Raw genomic sequence first — 24,182 nt, 5'->3', positions numbered from 1 at the left:
ATTAAATTATAAGAGGATGGCATACTAAAATTGCCCCTGAACTGTGGGGGTTCCCCCCCTTTTTTTTCTATGTATTTTTCTACATTTACAGGTTTTCTACAGAAATTCTATTCATGATCAGAAAAAAAATGTTTTGACAGAACCAGAAACCAGGAAGAAAGCATTTAGTCTTCTAAAAATCCTATTTTCTTGAAGTTGCTAAGTTTCTCAGCCATGGTTGCCAAAATCTTGACACCGTGTGTGCGTATGTGTGCATGCATGTGTGTGCACATGTGTCTCATAAAATATCCTGGGGCATGTGCTAGACATTAAATGTTGAGATTCTAGTTCAGAATTACCTCAAATATGTGAATTGTGGGGACTGGAATGGTCCATTACTAATGCTGTTGCTGAGATAGCCTAGTCTTCTTTATTGTGTCTCCAGTTGTTTTATGATTTAATAACTCTATTTTAGGAGAAATAGAATTGGAAAACATCCTGCTAATGAAAAAAAGTTGTTACAAATGACTCACTTTTCATGTGGTCCCTTCTTCTCCCCCTCCCCATCTTCACACTAGAAGTCCGGCCTTCATTTTCGACATACAGACAATACGGTCCAGTGGTTAAGAGCAATGGAGTCTATTGGTCTACCCAAGGTAAGCCTGAACTGAGAAGCCAAAAGGGGTCATGTGAACACCTCATTATGAAAGAAGATCTGGCATACTGGGATGTGTTAATGCAGCAGATGGCCTCATTGCTTCGGGCACAACAAATGTGAGGACTACGCAGAAATATGAAAAGGCCTGTGCAAAGTAATATATGGCAGGAACTCAGAATGAAGTATGTACACAGATGGAGAGCAGCTAGGTTAAAGCATGCATAAATTCAACAAGGTCAAGACAAGCCGTAGCTGGTAGACAGTTAACTTAAAGTAGCCACCTCCTTTTTGACTTCAGATTCAGTATCGTACCACGTATTGTATCACTGTAAGTTAAAATGACAAAAGTGTTTTTATAAAGTGTTATTATAAAGCATATTATCACTTTGAATGGTAAAACCAAGGGAGTTAGAGTTCTTACTCTTGAAATAGCTGTCCCAAATAAAACTTAGCCAATATTCAGTGCTTATTAAATTGAAAGAGCAAGTGCCCTTAAGCCTCAGAGACAAATTGACAAGTAGAGGAAATGAGGAAATAATTACATTTGTTAGAAATTGTAGAGTGATTTCTTCAACTTCTGATTTTGAAATAATTTTAGATTCACAGGAAGTTGCAAAAATAGTACATCTATGCATATTCTTTTTTTTTTATTCTTAAGGCATTTATTTATTAAAACATTCTCTGTCATTAACTTAAAATTCAAATCAGTCTTTACATTTCTCTACTGAGGACTCCACCTCAGTATATGACATAAAAGCAACAACAGTGAGTGTTACCAGCGTCCACACAGTGAGCCCCATGGTCAGCTTATCTGTTCCCCAGGTGACCCAACTAGATGTTAATACTGCTCTGCTACAGGGTAAAAGCTCCAAACTCAAATTCATTGGAAAAGGGGTGAAACTTCTGCAAGGTGCACTTTAAGAAGACATGAAAAGAAACCAGTGAGTCCTCTAAGAATAATAAAAGGGGGTATTTTACAGTTAAGGACGTGATTTGGAGTGAAGAATTCGGATGTTGCTCTGCTGCCAGGCTGTTAATACTCTTCTTGTTCCTCCTGTGGGCCCCCTTCATCAGGTATCACAAAGCCTTCATCTGTGGCTTAGAGAATGTTCACGATCCTCTGCAATACAGAGTTGTTTTCCCCTTTGTTCTCCTGGCAAATCAATTTGATGTTTCTTAGCTTTTCAAAGTAGAAATCTCTCTCTTTCTCCAAGTCTTCAATGGTAAGTTTCAATACATTGATCTGCTGCATCAATTCAGCTGCTTCATCATCCCCATTGCCCCCACCAGGATTCTTTCGCACCACACCCGGGCCAGCCTTAGGTGTTGCAGTAGTTCTGGGTGTTGCATTGAGCCTGTGTGGAGCTGCACTGTTAGAGCGGAGAGGTTTTTTCAGTTTGTTCAGAGCTAGAGCAACAAGGGAGGGAGCCACTGCAGTTTCTTGACCTTGTCTGGCAGCTACAGGGTCATAGTCTTTTTCATCATAGTTTGCATCAAAAAACTTCTTGAACCACTGAACAAATTCAAAATTGTCCTGAAACTTTCCCTTTACTAATTTGTCCACAGGAATTATTTTGTCAACACCCATTCTCTTAAAACCTGCTTGTAGTGTTTTGAAGTTCTGGATGTATTCATGCTCTAGTTTAGCCTGGAATTTCACTTTCTTCAAGGCAATGGAGCCAGGGAATAGCATGTCCATAACCTGACAATAGGCAGCCCCTGAGCAAAACTGTTCAATCTTTGTCAGATTCAGCTGTAGAGACTCATTGATCCAGGCCAGCATGTCATGTCGACTTAGGTTATCACTGGTGACGGACATTGAGTTCACTGCCATCTTCAGCTCTCGGCGGGACCACGTCCACTGCCTGTGCCCAGCTTTGGTTCCGTCTTCATCTTGTTCAAATAGCCTGACCCATCTATGCATATTCTTGACTCAGCTTCCCCCAGTGATTACATCTACTAACTGGAGTAAAATGATAAATGGATATCAGTGTGTTACTGTTAACTAGGCTGCAGACCTTAGTTTTCACCATTTTTATATGCAGTGATTTTTGTGTGTATGTTTCTATGCAATTTTATGCCATGAATATATTTGTGTTACCACCACCACAATTAAGGTACAGATACCACAGAGGAGCAGGCCTTGACCATCACCTCCTTTTCTAGCCCTGTTCCCTGACAGCCCCTACTCTATTCTCCATCTCTATGGTTTGGTCATTTTGAGAATGTTAAAGAAATGGAATAGAGAGATTGACTTTCTTTCAGTAATGCCCTTGAGATTCATCAGGCTTTGTAGGTATTGATAGTTCACTCCATTCTGTTGCTTATTATGTACTCCTGTTTTGAAGAAATGATGTGGAAGTTGTCCAGGTCTTGCTATTATTAATCCAGGTTTGAATTAACACCACCCACCACAACAAAAACAAAAAATTGCTTAATGTAGATTATAAATGCTAGTTTTCAGTCTGTTTGAGCTTATACCTGATTTAGCTCAGCGTATTTTATTTCAAAATAGCCAATATTGATTTATCCTTGCATTTTGAATCAAATTACTTGCCCTTCTCTGAAAATGCCTGGAACATTAAATACTGTTCCCGTTTGGGCACGAGTTATAATATAGAATTCATATTTCTAGGTTGTCATTTAGCAAGTCCTTACTGGGTAGCAAACAGATTAATAAAGAAAAAATTCAAATAAAATTCTTCTCTATGAGGCAACATACTTTAAATTAGGATCATTTTGTTATGTTTCATAGATTTGACTTAAAGCTTTTCAAATGGCCTGTGTTGGGCCAAGTTTTCCTTAACTTAAAACCAAATAAGTGACCCATGTGGCAGATACTATTTTAACACTGATTTTTATGAAGTGATTAATACATTACATTGCAGGGATGAGTGACCAATAACGTGCTGAATTGATGGCTATATTTGACCACTACTAATGTCATCACTTACCAATATTAAGTGCCTTTTCCATGCGCAGCATCCTGCTAATGCTGGGGTTATGGTGATGATCAAAATGTTCTGGTGAGGGGCAGCCCGGGTGGCTCAGTGGTTTAGCGCCGCCTTCAGCCCAGGGCCTCATCCTGGAGACCCGGGATCGAGTCCCGTGTCAGGCTTCCTGCATGGAGCCTGCTTCTCCCTCTGCCTGTGTCTCTGCCTGTTTCTCTCTCCCTCTGTGCCTCTCATGAGTAAATAAATAAAATCTTTTAAAAAAATGTCCTGGTGAACTCTATGAATTGATCCTACTGTATTGGCTAAAAAAATCTTATATTCAAGATTTTCCAAAAGAAATGAAACAAATATTTATAGGAATATGCATTTCCATATGGAGAGATATAAAGAAATACAGGTTTTTGAAAGGAAAGCAAGTGGGGAGCTATAAGGTTCTTCCACTTTCCTGCTAGCCTTTGAAACCTGGTCCTGTCTTTCTGAATTGAGAATCCTCTCCTGAGAGATGCTGTAACAGCAAACATTTTGAGGGAAAGTTGAAAAGACCTTGAAGTTTCCTTCACTGAAGACATTTATTTAAGCACTCTGTGGCTATACATTGTGGCTAAGAAAACTTCACTGCTTTCTTCTCTCAACTTTTTTCAGTGTCTAATAGAAAATCACATTTGAGTATCAAGTGCTACCATATGATACTGGACTTAATTTTAGTTTTTATGTCAACTTTTATAAAATATCTACTGAAAATGGTAATGCCAGCATGCTTATCTTTTTCTTAGAAGCCTTAAGCCTAATGACTCATTTTTGGTGCTTGGGAATAGAGGAGTTTGGTGCCCTATTCTAAAATCTGTTTCTTATCAAGCTTTTAGTTTCAGGCTTAAGAGTAGTGTTAATGTGTATTAAAAGCCTCTGTTCAATCTTACTGGTTAAGTAACTGCATATTTAGTTGTTTATCTGAAAGAAGTAATCAGGTGTTCAGAAAATGCAGGGATATTCATTGCAGTAACTTTTAATAGGAACAGATTGGGAGCAAACAAACAAAAAGTTCAACCTTAGAGAACTGGCTTAAATTATCATTCAAAAAGATAACAGAATCACAAACATCTATTATAAATAACATTCTAATAGAATAATGAAGAGGATGGAAATAGTCATGTTCTACTATGGTACTATGATAATACTATCTACTATAGCATTACTGGGGCTTAGAGTATTACAGTTTTGTTTTCACATACATACATACATAAATATAAAAAATCAGAGACATACATATACTGAAAAAAGCCTGGAAGAAAATACACTGAAATGCTAATGGTAACAATCTAGGAAATGAGATTATAGGTAGTGCCTTCTTTCATACTTCATTTACTTTCCAGATTTTATTTGGTAAAATGTATTATTCAAGCAGAAAATAGTATCAGCATGTCTTGTGTGTGTGCATGCCTGTTTATACAAGTGTGTAGCTAGGTGTTTAACGTTATAATAAAACACTATAAGACAGACACCCTTCTCAGGGTAGGGTACCTGTTGGCAGTCACAGGATGACCCTGCTACAGAGAGTGGAGCCTGACCAGGCTTACAGCCTGTGGAGTGAAAGTGCCACTAGCCCTGTGGATGCAGCCTCCTGGAGTGGCCACCCAGGAATCCCCCCCCACTCTCCCAAGCCCACTAGGAGGCATGCTGTCATGCCGTCAGGGGCCCAGATGCACCCATGGGTCTGCCTGTAGAGCAAAAGGGAGGGAGCGACAATGGGCAGGTTCCTCTACATTTAAGGAAATACAACAAAGACAATGAAAGTACCATCATTTGGGAGATTTAAAGTAACTTTGAAAAACAAAACATAATAAAACATATTGTTTCTTTTGTTTTCCAGATATTTTATCCAGAAACAACAGATGTATATGACCGGAAAAACATACCGAGAATGATATACTGCATTCATGCATTGAGGTGGGAAAAAACACAACCAAGAGTGTAGGGAGTAGATTTAAATGAAACTGTAATTTCTGTTTTAGAAGAGGGATCTTAAGTTACTTCAATAATCTGAAGAACCTTTTATTGGATTGAATTGTTTTGAATTTGGCACAAATTTTTTAAATTGTCACATAAATATAGTCCTTGAATTGGAAAACTATTTTTCCTGATTTTTAAGATCTAATTCAAAACAGAACAGAAAATGAATGAAAGACCTGTAAGAATAATGAGAAAACTTAAGTTGAAACTTCTGGGGATCTCATAATGTTGCCATGTTCTTGAGTTGTGATCTAGTTTACAAATATAGCCAGCCAAACTACATCAAACGAGCAGCTTTAATGGTCATAACTTTGATACTCTTAAATCATCATTTTGCTTCAATTCTTATCATAGACTAAGGAAGTCCAGTATCAGGATAGGTTCTTCTGACCTTCACTCAATAGAACCTGGACCACGGGATGGGGTAAAGAAGAAGCATAAGAGTTGCTTCGAGTTAGTCAAATCAAGATAACGTTTGTTTTTTTAAAGATGGAGGGGAGAGGGACAGGGGGGAGAAAGAATCTTAAGTGGACTACATGCCCAGCAAGGAACATGATTTGGGGCTGAATATCACAACCCTGAGATCATGACCTGAACCGAAATCAAGAGTCAGACGCTTAACTAACTGAGCCACACAGGACCCCCAGGATACTATTAATGTTCATTAATTAAAAGCAATTGTTCTATAACTTAATTTCTGAAAATGCTCACATTGTGCTAGTTCACAGATCATTTTTTATCTTACTGGACTGGAAGAAAAGTTATTTTTAGGTGGTAACAAAGTCGATTCTAAAAATCCAGTTTATGGCTGTCATCTTGCATTCATACAGGTAATAGCTGGAAGACTTTATGTCTAATTAAATTTTAAATTTCTTCTAGAACATCTGCCTCGTGTTTATATCACCAGAAGTCATTTTCCTGGCAGTCTTCTGTGTAGAGGTTTATATTAACTTCTTCCTGGCTCTTTTCCTCTCCAAAGGAAAAGGTTTCTACAATAATTCATTGCACTGCTGGCCTACTAGAAAAGAATTTTGATTATGTCATGTAATTTGACTTTTCCCCTGATGGGTACTTAGGAGATTTCTTTGGAAGATGACAGAAATACAGACCAAATGTAGGGGCCTTTTCTGTGATTTCTTTTTATTCTTGTAATTTAGAATGGGGTAGCGGGGGAAACCTGGGTGGCTCAGTGGTTGAGTATCTGCCTTTAGCGCAGGGCACAATCCCAGGGTCCGGGATCAGGTCTCGCATCGGGCTTCTTGCCTGCTTCTCCCTCTGCCTGTGTCTCTGCCTCTCTCTGTGTGTCTCTCATGAATAAATAAATAAGATCTTAAAAAAAAAAAAAAGAATGGGGAAGAGAGCAGGATCACTTCTATGTCTGCCTCTTCATGTGTTGGCTAGTATATCATTATGCCAGCAGTATTTCTGAAAGCTTTTTTGTGCAAAAGTGCTTGTCTTGAGGAATATTTTCAAATGTGTTGCCCAACATTTCTTGTCAAATATTTTTCAGAGCTTAGAATGATCACTTAACACTATACTTAGTACTGCTTTTGTGACCTGCTAAACCAGCTACAATTAGTTAATATCATTATCATATCCGTGCATCATAGTGCTAATCTCCTAATCTGTGGCAAGCTCTTGGGGTATTTTGGACAAGTTTAAATTAGTTCCCACCTCCACCACCACCGACGTGGACACCTGAGCTGTTAATGTTAAGCAGCTTATAAAGAAACTTGTGCTAAGTTCCATTCTAGCAATGTCACTATTTTTCCACAGAAATTATATAGAACTGCAGTGAAGCTTGCAAATGAGTTTGTAATCATTTTAACAATGGCTTCAGCAGATTGGTAAATAAAGAAAAGGCAACTTCTTCTTGCCACTTATATGCAGATGTTGGTGTGATATTTCCGAGGACTGTTTTTCTCAGTCATGCAGGTACTCAACGGAAGTCTTCATTACTGTTAATCATTCTGTAGCAGATCCTCTGGAGCCTGTCCCTCACCAGATCTGACCTTAAATAGGATCTTTGACTGTTTACTTAACAAACAGCATTTCCTGGGAGAATCACCTTCTCTTTTCTCTGTCCTAGACTTACTATACTAGTGCTTCCTGGTATAAAGCTGAGAAGTCTCAAGTCTTTCTAAAGTTTTTTCTATCAAAACTTTTTCCCTCAACGGTTTAGAATATAGTCACTCAAATGAGACTGGTATTCTTCTCTTTTGGGCAAGACACATTGGGGAGCTGGGTAGCAGAGCACTTTTCATAAGGGCAGTGGGTTTGCTCTCACTAGATAATTAGAAGTGATGCTGGAAAGGAACACATACGTGTCTGGCCATTATATCCTGGCTGGGGATACAGCAACATTGCTGTATAGAAAATCATCATTATTGGACAGGGAGTTGGGCAGGTCAAAGGTTCTGAATATAGATCAGGAGCCAGGAGGGAAGATCCCCCGTGTACCCAGGCTCTACCTTCCTGCTACCTCAGCCTGTGGGCCTGGTGTGCGACAGCTCCCAGCCATGCCAACTGGCCTTCTGTTCCCTGTCTTCTTGATGTGGGCTTAACAACCTCATTAAGATCCTCTGGGGTTTAAAAAAAAAAAAATCCTCTGGGGTTTTGCTCTTACTTCCAGTTCGGATCTGCTTTCCACTTTTCTTGCCCGCTCCTCACCTTTTCACTTGGATTTCTGACCCTGGCCTTGTTGCCTGCCACTCACTGCTTCCTTTGTCTACAGCTTGATGTTCTCAGAGAAATGCCGCCCGTGAAGGTGAGCACAGCAACCCCAGAGGGATTCCTCAAGCTTTGCTTCATGTAGAAGGACTCATCTCACTGATAGGTGACCTCATTCTTTTTTCAAAGAAATTTTTGTTATCTTTTTCTTATTAAAAAAAAATTTAAATGCTCACTGTGGGAAAAAATGGAAAACTCAGAAAAAATATCAAAAGGAAGCTAGCTAAAGTACCTATTATCGCAACACCAATATATTGTGACTGTTTTGATGTACTTGCACTTAAAATGTGTATATGGTGTGGGTTTTGCTGGCTTCATTTGGATTGTATGAACGTCTGCAATGAAAAGAAATCAGTTTGAAGAAGGGAGAGCCTTTCTAACAAGTTCCTACTAATGGATTTTTTAACTGGGCATTTATACATGGAGAAGAACATTCTTTGCATGTTGTTTGTTGTTCAATTTATGAAACAACTGTTAAATGTTTAAACATTGGTTGTAAAATTGAATTAGTTTAACAGTTTTAGTAGAACTGCTATTTTGAACACTTCCAATACCTTAAAAGACAGGTAAAATACCCAGATGTATCATTACAAACTTAACACACTTAAATCCATTCTGAAAAATCCACACTGCAAATTTCATTAATTTAATTATTTACACACTAATTTTCACTCATCCCAGGACTGTAATATATTGACCCTTGGCCAGAGTTGACATGATCATAAGGGTACCAGAAACCAAAGAACACCTTTACACCTTCCTGGGTTATAGATCTGGTTTCTGACCCATGGTTTGTCAGGCAGTGCATGGTACCAGTTGGGCTTCTTCCCCCCATGGTGAGTCAGACTCTGGCTACCAGGCATCAGAATAAACTTTACTTGTGAAATCAGTCAGACCTCTATAATTTTCAGTATATGGCTTCCAGGTAGGTTTTTATTTTCATTCTAGTCCCCACTCCTAGCCCACCCTCCTTCTGCCAGAAATGATTTACAGCCTGTCTCGCTTGGCCAGTGTTCTATAACCCATTGTCCTGTCATGATGATGTATTGGCATGATCTATTAACATTATTAAAAGCTTATATATGCCTTTTGAATATTTTCTTGAAATTTGTTGGGCATTCTAGAGGTTTCTCACCCACAAGATGAAGGATTGACTCTACTTAGGTAGAATTATTTGGTAATTGTTCATTTTGCTGATTTATCATCTCGGACTATGTTTCTCCATCTCAGATCATGTCTGCTTGATGGTTGTGTGACTGTCAGTGCCAGACCCCCTTTTGACCTGGCTGTTTTTGTCACAAACTGTGTGTTCTTCGGTCCTTTCTTATCTTGGGTCACTTCCTTGATTTTCCATGACATTCTGGCTTAGAGTTCCTGGTTTTTATTCTTAGGGTATAAAGTATACTATAAATAGTGTAAAAAAAATCTATATTCCATAGACATATATAGAAAAAACAAAGCACCTGTATTTTAATAACACTTCCCACCTTGCTAAAATCAATACAAATAATTACACATGCCTTACTTTATCAGTTTGTATTATAATTTCTTTTCTGTACACTTTGTACCATTCTCTTTTGATGATTGCTATGAACTCCTGGCCTTTCACAGACTTAACTAGGGTTAGTATCTTCTATTCTGATGGATCAGATTGACTTGCTTTGGTCAGTGGTTGCTCTTCTGGGTCAGCTCCTTTGTCCTTGTAGCACTGTACCTGACATTATTTGAAATATCCTTGCTTTGTGGTCACAATAGGATGTTCCAGTCCTACCATAATTATTTCTGCTTTAAGACATGAAATCAACTACCCTCCAAGGAATCCTTTGCAAATCATAGGTTCATAATGATTTTTCTAGTGTGATGGATGAGGGTTCTGGATTCTGCTTTTCTTACCGTACGGAGTTTCTTAGACCATTAAGGCACCGACCACAGCAAGCTGCAAATGAGCCTGCCTCCCTCTGTGTCATGGTTGTGCTCCTGCTGCAGATGATGTCACAACTGCCCCAGCAGTCAGGTGTTCAAATGCAGTGACGATGCCAAAATAGCACACATTTGGGACTTGTGTTTGTTATTGTGGCTCTGGTGGCCCCACTTGTGGTTAACCAGTTGTAGTTCCAAGCGCACTGACCATTGAGTGAAGAAGGGCTCCTCTATACAGGAGGAGCTCATCAGCAGTCAGGTGGCTGCCTTGCTAACCAGGTAGATTGTGTCTCTGGCCCTCAGGCTTTAATGCAGAACTCTTCTTGTCTTACACTCTATGCTCTAAGGACCTTTCAAAAAACCAGTTGATGGCTTATGCCAAACTCATGGAGTATCTGACAGAGAACATATTGCATTTATAAATAAACTTCGTACAAATGGCTTCTTAACCCAAAGGGCAGATTCTAATTTTGTCTTCTCAAGAGGGTAGAGATGGCAATGTTTGGGATTAAGATGAGGAATGAGGAGTTACATCTTATGTAGCTTTAAATCACTCCTTGTTCAAAATTCTCCCCACACTCTAGACCATAGTCTCTCCTCCTCTTCTTATCCTGAAGTACTATCAGGACTGTATCTTTTTGTCCTACTAAATCCTAAGCTCTTTGAGACCACGAACCATGCCTTGACACTAACACAGTACATATACACCAGTGATGCCAAATTAAGCCTCTGGAGTTGATATTTTTTAATTTTTAGCTGGGTTAACTGAACTCATTTCTCTACAGTAAGGCTGCCTCAAGATTTTTTTTAATTTTCGATTGAATATAGGTGAAGAAGACTAGATTTTGACATGATACTGGCAGTGATGTATATGATTAAGATGGAAAAATAATTTAGCTCTCTAGATAAAACCATTTGAAACACAGAACCAGTGAGGGAAAATAGTAAAAGATTCTTAGTGTTGAGAATGGGGAAACTGCTGTGATAAGTTCTTAATAAGTTAATTATTATTAATTGGTTATTAATAAAGGACATACTTATTTAACAAAGATCATAGTAATAATAAAAACAAAAAAATATATGTCTGGCACCATTCAAAGTACTTCACAGAAACAATCTCATTTAATCCTCATCGTGTGCCTATGTGGTACATACTGTTAATAATCCCATTTTGTAATGAAGGAAGTTGAAGTACAGAGAGGCTAATAAGGTCACACAACTGATATATGGAAGAGCTGGGATTCAAAACCAGGTTGTGTGACCCCAGATCCTAGACTGTTGCTGGCTTAGCCGTTGGCCTCAGGAAGGAGTCCCGTGTTTCCATACTACTAAGAAAATTCTAAAGACAGCATCCAACTTGAACTTGAGCTCAGACCTCTAAACTGTTAATTTTAGGAAATTTTAAAATGAGAAATCACAGAACCTCAGAACTGGAAAGACCTTGAGAAGTTACTTTTGTCCAGGTCTTCATTTCACAGATGAGGAGACTGAAAGCCGTGGATTATGTGACTTGCTCAGAGTCACTCACATTCTAGATGGGGCCAGTCTTGCAGCCAGTATCTGGGTCTTATGATTCTGGTTCCATTGTCTTTCTGGCTAGGCCTGCGGCCTTGATTTATAAACATTCATCTCACTTGCTACACCATAAAGTGAACTGCTCATGACGTGCTCCAAAAAAGCTTTAATAAATTCAACTTCTACCTTATGAATTTGCATTTCATTACTATAAGACCTTTTATTTTTTTATTTTATTTTTTTTTAAGATTTTATTTATTTATCCATGAGAGATACAGAGAGATGCAGAGAAAGGCAGAGACACAGGCAGAGGGAAAAGCAGGATCCATGCAGGGAGCCCGACGCAGGGTCCCAGGTCTCCAGGATCATGCCCTGGGCCAAAGGTAGCGCTAAACTGTTGAGCCACCTGGGATGCCTGACTATAGGACATTTTAATGTGTTTATTGAAAGTAGTAGGAAAAGCCCTGAGAGGTTTGTTTTTTTGTTTTTTACTTTATTGCTTCCTGTACTTGAACTGATACTTGTACAAATGGGAGCACGTGGGCCAGTGAGGCTTTAGCTACCCTCAGGACAGTAACTGGCCTCTCTAAGTAACACAAATGTGTTGTCCCTGTGGTGTGATAAGAGATTCCCTATTTCTTATTTGGGGGAAGCTAAGGGATGATGGCCTTAATTTACTTGGCTTCCTTTAGAATCTTCTTAGCCCTTTGTATCGGCTCTTAAGCATGAAAGGTGCTTAAAAAGTTGTGTTGAAGAGCTCCAAGAAATTAAATTTGTGTTTTTTTATACCAGACAGGCTCCTTTTTAAGAACAAGACCTTGGATTTCCTATATGCTTCAGGTAGTGAATGGCTTCATTTCAATTAAAATGCTTGGGAGGGAGTGGGCTGCTATTGCTGATTCTTTTCAGCACAGGAATAATAGATAAGTGCATAGTAAACTGCCCTTTTGAGTAATCTGCTTGGAAGTGCCTCCCACACATAAATTTGTTATAAAACTCCCACGCTGTGAAAAGTGGTGTTTTTTTAAAAGCTGATAATTTAAGTAAGGTCCAACATGGGAGCCCATAAATGTTGATAATTGAAGCCAAATAAAAAATATATATTAATATTTAAAAATTTTTGGTGAAAGTATGTATATGCAAATGAGATTTCTAACTGATCCATACTAATTTCAGAAAGTCTCTTATTTAGACTCACTTTAAACATGAAGATTGTTCAATCTAAAAGATAACTTCTCAGCACCACCTTGTGGTAACTTTTAGTTTAACCGGGATGTTGGTTTATTGTAGGATTTATATTACAGCATACAATGGAGAACTAGAAAATATAATTGGAACTAGTCATCTCATTTCTTCAGTACCACGGGGGAAAATTAGCACTTTTGTTTAGTATATTAGTTATAGTTCCTATAACCAACAGACCTGTATTTTGTGAAAGCCTAAACACTTTTATTTTAGGAACAGCGTGGTAGAGAAAAATACTTTTTATGTAGTAGATTTTCCATGCATAGTAATTAGATGAATGAATAAACAGAGGAAATAATGTGAAAACAAATGTGTCAAGGTTACCGACTGAGCACAGCTCTCATAGTACCTTTCCAAAATTGACATGAAATTAGTAAAGTAGTAATTTTTTTAAAAATTGCAGTAAGAAAGGATGCCATCCAATGACCACACAGATGAGATAGGATTGACCAAGAAACAAGACCCAAGGCCACAGCCCAAAAATCACTGGATGCAGCAGAGCCAGGAGCTGCCCTGGGCCTTGAGTCCTACAGCCAGCGTTATTGGGTGTGGACCGAGTCTTCTGATTGTTCTGTATAGCGGCCACGTGCAGGTGATAAGGGCAGGGTGACAGGCCAGTACCCGATGAATGACCCCAAGAAAACCAGGAAGCCCTGATATTAGAAGGCAAGATAGGGGGCCCCTTCGTGGTGTCAGCCCCGGGTTTCCACATAGGCTTCCTAGAACTGGCTCATGCCCTGGGAACTTGTGGCCAACAATGACAATAAGCAAGTCTCGAGCCCCAAGATGAGCCCCAAATCAGGAAATACCAGACACTTGAGGGAAACCAGAGCTCTGAAAGTGGCATTAGATTAAACAAGAAGTGACACCCAAGGAATGAATGAAAATATTAAAATATGTGCTATTGGGGCAGCCCGGGTGGCCCAGCGGTTTAGCGCCGCCTTCGGCCCAGGGTGTGATCCCAGGGTCCTGGGACTCCCGCGTCGGGCTCCCCACATGGAGCCTGCTGCTCCTTCTGCCTGTGTCTCTCATGAATAAGTAAATAATATCTTAAAAAAATATATGTGCTATTGGTAATTTATTCAACTTATCTACCTAATAATAGGTACTTCGTGAACACTTACGCTGACAACAAAAACAAAGATAAAATTAAGAAAGAAGAAAATTGGATAGAGATGATATTAGAAAAGAAACTAATAAGATTTATAGTTACCTAAATTTTTACTGTGTAACATGAAAATAAAAGCATGGATCTAAAATTCTAGATGATCTCAACATTACATATGTGGGGAAGTAAATGTATGAATATTTCAAGGATCACAGATAATCATTAGTTTTGGCTTTGATAAAGAATGTCAGGTTTGAAGTATATTAAAACTATAGCAGAATATTAATATAAGTACTACACATTAAAAGGCAACACTGGGGGGAAAAAACCCACAACATTTAACATGGGCACCTGGCTGGCTCTGTCAGTAGTTTGAGTGACTCTTGATCTTGGGCTTATGAATTCGAGCTCCACATTAGGCATGGATACTACTTAAAAATAAAATCTTTTAAAAAAACAAAACTGGGACGCCTGGGTGGCTCAGTCGGTTAACCATCTGCCTTTGGCTCAGGTCATGATCTCAGGGTCCTGTGATGGAGCCCCACGTCCAGCTCCCTGTTCATAGGGAGTCTGCTTCTCTTTCTCCCTCTCCCTCTCTGCCCCCCTGCACCCCTTGCTCATAGTTGCTCTCTCCCTCAAATAAATAAAATACTTTTTTAAAAAACCCTACAACATTAAACACTGAATTATAGATATAAAACTGGTTGTTAGAAGACATTTTATGGGTGCTTCCTACTTAAATTTTATTGTCACATTTTCAAAGTTTCTCCCACTAAATTAATTTTATATTTCTTTGTAGATTAATTCATGTATATTTTTAAATTTAGTTATAAAAAGAAAAAATGCAAATCAAGTGCTATGAAAGAAATTGAAGAAAGATAGAATGATTTTTTTTTGTCATTTCTTAATGTGTGGCTTTTATTTTCCTGGAATTCTTTTGGGGCTTTGCCATACCTATCCACTTAATTCTGTTTAATTTTATAGTACCTGTTAGTACAAAGGAACAGTTGAAGAGGTTGACATTTCATTTGTTCCACATGATGTGGGCTCTCTTTTAACAGGAATATTTTTTCCATGTAATAATGAGTTGAGAAGTGGTTCATAAAATATTACAGTTTTGAAAATGTCAGCCTGCTAGTTTTAATTCTAATGACTTGTTTGGCATGAACCTTTGGTAATAAAATCTATAGAGGCTGTGTAAATAGTTCTATATCCCTGATAATCTCTAAAGACCTAGAATTTAAACTAAAGAACGTATCCTGTCTTTCTAGCTTTGAATTATGAATACATAATGCCTATTTTATATTGAAGAATGTTCAGACTCTAATATGTTTTCCACCTGTGGGCAAGACGCAAAAATAATATTGGAACTTAGTACTAAAATTACAACTACCGTATGTTTAAAATGTCATTTGTTCTTTGCTCTTTGGTTTTAGTTTTGAGGGAAAGGGAGGAAACCAAAGAAAGATAAACTCCTCCTCCTCAACAAATATTTAAAATTAAAAGAGTCATTAATAGGCATTTCCTGCAGGAAGGGGACGTGGAACAATTTGTTTGAAAAATGTCTACCCTCACAACTAACAAAAAGCAACACAGAATTAAATAACATTTTTTGGCTATCAGATCTGCAAAATTTTCAGGACGCCTGGGTGGCTGAATATTTGAGCATCTGCCTTCAGCTCAGGTCATGATCCCGGGGTCCTGGGATCGAGTCCCACATCAGGCTCTCCGCAGGGAGCCTGCTTCTCCCTCTGCCTGTGTCTCTGCCTCTCTCTGTGTGTCTCTTGTGAACAAATATATAATATTTAAAACAAAAAAAAAAGATTTGCAAGATTTTCATTGACTATCAATTCTGTGGTAAGCAGACAAAGAAAATGGTGTCCCTATGTGGTGGCAGTAGATTAAGGTCACGCGCTTCACACTGGGTGTTTTTTTTTTTTTAATTTTTTTTTTAATTTTTATTTATTTATGATAGTCACAGAGAGAGAGAGAGAGAGGCAGAGACACAGGCAGAGGGAGAAGCAGGCTCCATGCACCGGAAGCCCGACGTGGGATTCGATCCCGGATCTCCAGGATCGCGCCCTGGGCCAAAGGCAGGCGCCAAACCGCTGCGCCACCCAGGGATCCCCACACTGGGTGTTATTCCTTATGTTGGCAAATTGAACACCAATAAAAAATAAATTTATTTTTAAAAAAAAAAAGTCACAAGCTTCAGCAGGTTCTTGGGTTCATCTAAGCATTTGGTATCTCCTAACTGCTCTCAACCATGTCTGGCACTAGTTGCCCAGAAGAGGAGAGAACCCAGTCAGCTGACAGCACAGCATCAAGCACTAGCTCTTCAGTGAGAGACTTCATGACACTGCACATAGTCATCCATGTAGCCATCTGGAAGCTGTTGTTTGTTTTGTTTTGTTTTGATTAAAGATTGTATTTATTTATTCATGAGAGACAGAGAGAGAGAGGCAGAGACCCAGGCAGAGGGAGAAGCAGGCTCCATGCAGGGAGCCTAATGTGGGACTCGATCCCAGGACTCCAGGATCATGCCCTGAGCCAAAGGCAGATGCTCAACCGCTGAGCCACCTGGGCGTCCCTAGAAGCTGTTTTCTTTGGTACCCCAGTTGGCCGCTGAGGTGCTAAGAAGTGAGACTCCTCTTGGGTACGAGAGCCTCCCTGGCAGAGAGCCTCAGTCCTAGGAGCCAGTGTCTATTGTAACACCTTCCCAGTGGGCTGCCCAGTTTCCTGCAAGGACTGTGGGAGTTAGAAGAGTCACCAAACTTGGCCATCACACACTTAGGTGTTCATATCAGGTATTTATTGTTCCTTCAAATCATTTATCAATGGGGGTTATTTTTCTCCTCAGCAAAGATGCTTACTAATGTGGTTATCATTGGACCTTTATGGGTTCCTAGGGGAACAGAATGTTAAATGAGTCAAATTCTTTCACAGAAGGGAACAGGGTTTTTGCTAACCCTTAACTAACAACGAATGAGTGTAATCTCTTTTAGAACGCAATTTGACCCTATATACTAAAAGCTTTGACTGTGTGTATATCCTTTCAACCTGGCAGTTTTGTTTTTAGAGATTTATTGTAATGAATAAGATGTATATACAAATGTATCTGTATATAGGTAGATTTGCTGCAGCATCATTTGCAATGGGGAATAATTAGTGACCATCTAAATGCAATTGGTTAGGTAAAATACAGTATATTAATATTTAAGGATCCTGTGTGAGTTTTTGGAATAAGTATTTCCAGAAAAAAAAATTGAAAGGGTTTATATCAAAATACTTAGTGTTTAACTTTGGATGATGCTCTTCTGTGTACTTTTTACTTTAGCTGTGAATCATTAATGTTTAACTTTGACCATGCGCTGCTTTTCTAAATGTTTGTGTTTTACAGAAATGATCAATGAAGGTTACTTTAAATGTATGCTCCTTGAATTGAATAATCATACATTTTAAAAGTTAAATACCATTTAAAGAGGCTTGATCTTGAACTCCTTTAATGAAATTGTATGCATTTTATAATCTCCTCAGATGTATCTCACATCAACATCTGAAGTGATGATCTTGAAATATTTCAAGCCAATGAAATCATTCTTAGTTCATTGTATAAGTTATTGTAGAATTGGCTAATTTCCCATTACAATCTCACAAATTACAAACCTATCAAAATGGATAATAAGTGAATACAGATTTTTTTAAATTGTTCTATAGGATTAGTCTTTAGGTTTGAGAAGATTAGGATCAATATGGAAAGAAACTGTGGCTCAGTGATTAAATGGGAAAAGCCATATAATCAGATATTTGCACAGTTGGTAAAATTTAGATGCCAGTCCTCAGATCCTTTTGTCAAGTTATTGGTAGGTTAGTGGGTACCATCGTTACTTCTTAAGGGGCTTTATCTACACAGACACACACACACGCACACACACACACAATTTATTCTCCATCTTCCACTTAGTAGCATGCTCACATCATGGTTTATTAGTAACATCACCCTGTGGGCTGGTAGTCTTGCCACTCTGTTTCAGAAAATGTAGAACAAATACATCCTCAAGGAATGTGTGGTACTTAAAGGAATATCAAAAAGGAAAATATAATATGAACTGTACTTTCAACAAAAAAAGAATCATATATGGAGTATTCAAAGAAATGTTCCTTGGATTTATTACTGGCTATTTTGTATTGTGTCTCTTATTCTCCCTAAAAATGGGTAGTAGAGAGTTAATTGACCCTGTGGAAACGCCACATACTCTACAAGACCAGTCTTTGGGACTTAGACTACAGTTTTAGTCCCCATCCTCCAGGGACTGTGTTACCTTAGAACTCAGTTTCCACATCTATAAAATGAATGGATTAAATGAGATAATCTCTTAGGTCTTTCCCAACTAAAAAAAGCCCTTAAGATTTAAGAAATTTTTAACACTAAGATTTATGATGATAAAGTTTCTGATCTGATCATTTTATGTTCTGTCTTTCAGTTTATACCTGTTCAAACTCGGAATAGCACCTCAGATCCAGGATTTGTTGGGCAAAGTAGACTTCACAGGTACTACTATTGATGATTTCCACATTGTCATTTGCTAAGAAAATGTATCAATACTTTTATTTTCCTTTTTATATCATCGATTTCCTTTTTTCCTCTATATTGATCAGAGGAGAAAACTTTATTATCTTGTTTGTATTCAACCAGTTTTCCTTTTCCCCACATTTGTGAAATGGGAAACAGACTGACTTCTTCATAAGGTTCTTGTTTAGAAATGCCCCACCTTCTTGATGAAGACACTCCCCCCCCCTTTTTTTTAAATAATAGTGTAGCATTTTTAATCTTTTTGTTTGGTTGTGTTTTTTTAGAAAGTGCACATGCAGTGGGGGAGGGGTGAAGGGAGAGAGAAGGAGAATCTTAGGAGAGAGAAAGACAAACTCAAGCAGAGTCCATGCTGAGCATGGATCCCCAGACATGGGGCTCTTATGACCCCAGGATTACAACCTGAGCCAAGATCAAGAGTCAGTTGCTTAACCTTACTGAGCCACCCAGTTACCCCCTTTAATGTTCTTTATTCAGAAAAGTAAGCCTTGCATTTCTGGGAGAGAGAATGTAGGATGAAGACATTTCTTGATATGAATATATTCATTCCTGCCTCCATCTCTGTATTTTTCTTTGATATTGTTTGTTGTTCTTTTTCAGAGGAGGAAATTAGTAATATGAGAAAAGAACTTGAGAAATATGGAATACAAATGCCATCTTTCAGCAAAATAGGTGGTATTCTTGCAAATGAACTGTCAGTGGATGAAGCTGCTTGTGAGTCTGTTTAAAATCAGAACTTACTATTGACACGAGACTTACCCATACTTTATTTATTGATTTTGGTTAAAAGAAAGAGAATATTTGGAAGATGCTTTCATCCCCTTTTGAAGTTATTATATGTGTTGTAGATGTTTAAGTTGAGCATATCAGAATATAACCATGTAATTGATTTTGACTTTAAACACCTAGTTCTGCAATGTGGATTAAGAGTGTTTAGAAATATTTTTATTATTCAAAATATTTCTTTGCCTTCTATGTCAGCACATTTTAGCGGTAGAGTATATTGCTGTATTGTCTTTTCGTCTTGTATGTTAAATTGCCAGTATCATTTGGATACAAACTGGTAGTTTAACAGAGTCCACTTCACCCTTTGGCCCCCCGGTGGTTGGCTCATTTTAGCCATTCAGTGGGCACGGAATAAATCAATAGGGATTACGTGATGGTGAATGCTGAGACAGGACCCAAGCTAGATGTGCAGGTGGAGAGGTTGTCAGAGGGGTGCTCTGTGAAGTGTCTAGGATGTCTTTTTTGGCCTTTTTAACTGGAAGCTGAGGAAGAAAGTAAAGCTGTTTACATTTGTGCCATGTCCATCCAACTGTCCATGTTGTCTTTGGCTCATAAAAATCTTTCTCTTTGTATCTCTCCAGTGCATGCTGCAGTTATAGCTATTAATGAAGCTATTGAAAAAGGAATAGCAGAACAAACCATTAAAACGCTAAGAAACCCAAATGCAGTTTTAACTTTAGTAGATGACAGCCTTGCACAGGAATATCAGAAGGAACTTTGGGAAGCCAAGAAAAGAAAGGAGGAAAATGCAAGACTAAAGGTATTCAATTAGATTTCTCAGTATGGGTATGAGTGGCTAGTATGAAAAAGCCTTGATGTTAACCGACGGTGGTCTGGTGGTCTCTGTAGCCCTAGGCAGTTGGCTTGCATGAAATGTGAGGGTAAAAGCGGACCATGCACTCCATAAAGAAATGAGATTTCCCTTTATGTTGATTCTCAGAGGTTACAAGGATTCAAGGTCAGGTCGTAAACTGATGATTCACCTGGGAAGTGTGGAAGTAGATCTTCCCTTGCTCAGGATCAGCTGCAGATCCTGTATTAGCCGAATTACCTGTAGGTTTATGAATAGAGGTTCACAGTTCCATGTGATGAAGTGAAGAGATAATGTTTTTTAATTTACTCTTGAATTTTGCCTCCCCTCCTCGGCAAGGCAGCCGGATGTTGACCCAGGGCTTCTGCCTTACTCTCTAGCCTCACTGAGGACGTCCCCTGCGGAGCTTCCACGTCTGGCTGCCTTTCATGTCCCCTTTGGCTCTGTTACCAGAACTTTCCACTTTATCTTACTGCCTTTTCTCCACTTGGGTTTCCTGACAACAGGTGGCGCGCTCGCCCCGCCCATCTGCCTCCAGGTGCCTCCAGGTGGCTGCTGGCCTGGCTCCCATCTGCTTTGGTGCTACCAGTCTCCTCTGGTTCGCCTGTGTGTCTCTCCATGTCTCTTCTCCTCCTGCCTCTGCGTATGGAGATTCTCTAGATCTGACCTCGAATCACTTCTCTCTCCTTCCTCAGACAAGCTCATCCACTTGCTGAAGAAATCAGTTGTCAGCTTGATACCAAGCCCCTCAAATGTTCCTCCAGGCGACTTCATCTCTCTGTCCCGTGGACCTTGTCACCGTGTAGGAAGAGTGCTTGTCCTACCCTGCCCTCCTCAAACATGTGCTCCTTGCTCAGTTCCCTCAGCAGTGTTTCTTTCCATGCCTCCACCCCTGTATCCTGTCCCTGCATTCTATTGCCTCTTCTTGCCAGCCTTACATCTGTCCCACACCTTCTAGTCTTACACTCTTGCCTCAGCCCTGCCCCCATGACCATGCCTCAGGGTTCTTGCACACTTTCCTCATGGGCGGCCCTGCTTCCTGCAATTCTGCAAACCAACCCCTCTCCGAGCTAGAGGTTGCAAAATCAATCTTCAATTACAGATCTGATGTCAGCCTCCGGGAACCTCCCTGGATTCCCTACTGCCTACTGAGTTAAGTACAGTACTTTGCTTGGCTTTTTAAAAAGCCTCCAGGATGCCCAACCAAGTTCTCCATCTTTCTGGCTCACCCTGGACACCCGATGCTGTAGCCCAACATGCCCAGCTGTCTCACCTTTGTGAGCAAGTCCTGTGGTCTGCATCCTGCTCCCCGCTCTGCCTTTAACGTGGCTCTGTTCCTCCAGGCCTTCCTGAATTGTTTTCTGTTTTGCAAATGTTATTTCCAACTGAGTATGTCCTTCACCTATAGAATCTATTTTGTTCTATGTATATTTGTTATTTATGGAATCACTGTTACTAAACTGAATCAAATGAAATTGCCAATATCCCACTGACTTTGAGCTACAAAAAAATGGCAGTATGGTCAAGTGGTGCAACATAATGTTTGCCATGTTAGACAATTCGGCCCTTTCAGAGAATCACTAGGCCTGTTTTTCCTCATTGTAATCCTTGCCAGGCATGTCTAGCCCTAGTGCCCTGCACAGAGCAAGCACTCTTATTACTTATATTGAATTCAAATGAAAATAAGTAAATGGTTTTTATCACTCTTTGCATTTTACTTTTGAATAGGGAGCTTTGGGGACATTTTATTTAACCTCAGGAATCAGTGGAGGCTTTGTTTTGTAGAATAACTGCATTTCAGAAGAAGAAAGAGATGCATATGAAGAACTGCTGACACAAGCAGAAATCCAAGGCAACATCAATAAAGTCAACAGTAAGTAATGGATTGTATGAAGGAAATGGATTCTGCTGGAAGATACAAATTCTCCATGTCACAATATCAGCAAAATTCTCAATTTGTATTCTTGTAAAACTGCCTCCTGTGATGAGAATTGCACTCAGCGTCACTGTTGCTCTTAACTAGGGTACATAATCTGGCAGTTTCCCATGGAAGTTTTGGGTGACCATGCCCCCCTGTCCATGCAAAGTATCTCAAGGTATCTCGAAGCTAGGTCAGCTATACCTTCCTGTCTTATCATAGGTTTCAGTGTATGTCATGTTTTGAACCTATCGTTTATTTGCACTAATATTGAGGGCTATTTAGTAAAAGATTATGACTTCAAGATTGTCATTTCTTGCCCATGATTATGTGACAGTGTTAGACTGGAATTTGAAAGGTATTATTGATGCCTTTATTCTTTACTACTTCCCAGTCATTAGTCTGCAGTTTGTAGAATTGTTTTTCTTACAGCTTGTATCATTTTTTGGCAAGTGAATGAGACTGGATAGGCCAGTGAAACTGCATGGTGGCAGGTCTGAATCCATGTCCCTGAACCTCTATGGAGTGGCAGAGTTTGGTTCCTTTTTGTACCCATTTCAGTTGTGTGACTATAAATAGAAAACTCAGGTAATTAAAGCATCTATAAGTTCAGAGAGATTAATCTCTTTATTAGTCTTTTCTCCTCTCTCTAACAAAATTTGGTTTTACTTGAGGCAGTAAGGAATTCTACTGACATTTATTTCCCCTTGGGCAACCTAAAGAGCACCTATACACACACACACAAAATGGATACACGAAAGACCATTAAGCCCATTTAATAAAGCATGTGAACCATCTGCCAAATTTAAACTTAGGAGTATTCACTGATTACAACACTCATAAACTCTGTCTTTGACTTAACCTCCTAGACAATCTTGAAATGTTCTTAACACCTTCAAAGAAACTATAGGTTTTTCCCAGAAGTTTGCTCCCAAGTCACTGGTAGTGACGTATCCAAAGAGTTCAAACAGTAATCAAGGAGGCCCAGAGAAAATTGATATAAATATCTAGGAGTTAACAACTGATTGGGTTTGAGAATTTCCCTCACACACAAAGCTGCTGAGAGCTCCTGGGTAAATTTTTTTTTTAAGGGAACACCTTAACATTGTGGAATGCATGTTCCTCATCTTTTATTCTTATTTAATTTTGAGTATATTGGTGATGATACATGAAACACAATTTTAAGTTTCTCTTTCTGCTGTATTTGAAAGCTGACAGAGTCAAATTGCAGGAAGAAATTAATATTGCCAGGCAGACAGCTGAGGTCCATAAACTTAGTGAAGAAATGATTCCATAGCTTTTTGCCATCCTTTATTTTTGAAAAGTTTATAACCACTAAAATAGACTTTTTAATTTTAAATAAAATGCCTTCTATAAATGCTTTAATGTTCATTGACGTAATTCCCTGACCACAAATTTAATGCCACATTGGTTATACATTTTTAAATAAAAGGCATGAGATGATTTGCACTAATGCATAACCAGCTTAAATTATAAGGGGCACTGCAATGTTTGATGGCTTGAAATGTGTAGAACGTGATGATTCTGAAGTTATTTATCTCTCCTCATCTGAAAATGTATAGTTGGGCAGAGCTAAGAATAGTCTTGAAAAAACCCTAAAGTATATTTTAATAAGTGACATGACAATAAGACAACTGTATGCTTTAAAATATATGAGTATAAAAAAAAAATAAAAATAAAAATAAAATAAAAAAATAAAAAATAAAATATATGAGTATAGCTACTTGACAAGCCTTTTCTTAACCCTGTCGGTTATTATAGTAAAATGTTAAGATGTCTACATTCATAATAGCCAAAAAGCGACATAAGTGACAGCTTTGATGGTAATGTCACCAGGTCTGTCGGTGGAGGCTTCAGCTTTGTGAGAACTGCAATCATTTTACTTTGCACGTATGTTCCATTCATTACAAGACATGTTCTGTTAAAACCAGGGCCGGAA

The 24,182-nt window shown here is 38.8% G+C and overlaps 1 protein-coding gene across 3 annotated transcripts in view; it reads left to right on the top strand.

Annotated features, from left to right (window-relative positions):
- The window catches only part of IQGAP2 (IQ motif containing GTPase activating protein 2), a 295,353-nt gene that overhangs the window by 157,834 nt on the left and 113,337 nt on the right, over positions 1–24,182 (top strand). For all 3 annotated transcript variants that reach the window (XM_072736972.1, XM_025998283.2, XM_025998284.2), the window contains 6 exons: positions 558–635; positions 5,459–5,535; positions 18,601–18,668; positions 19,308–19,421; positions 20,075–20,253; positions 22,090–22,177. In XM_072736972.1, coding sequence (XP_072593073.1) covers positions 558–635; positions 5,459–5,535; positions 18,601–18,668; positions 19,308–19,421; positions 20,075–20,253; positions 22,090–22,177 — 604 coding nt within the window. The remainder of the gene's footprint in view (positions 1–557; positions 636–5,458; positions 5,536–18,600; positions 18,669–19,307; positions 19,422–20,074; positions 20,254–22,089; positions 22,178–24,182) is intronic.

This window comes from Vulpes vulpes, chromosome 14 (assembly GCF_048418805.1).
Source record: "Vulpes vulpes isolate BD-2025 chromosome 14, VulVul3, whole genome shotgun sequence".
Classification (NCBI taxonomy): domain Eukaryota; kingdom Metazoa; phylum Chordata; class Mammalia; order Carnivora; family Canidae; genus Vulpes; species Vulpes vulpes.
This window is presented reverse-complemented; position numbering and strand designations above follow the sequence as displayed.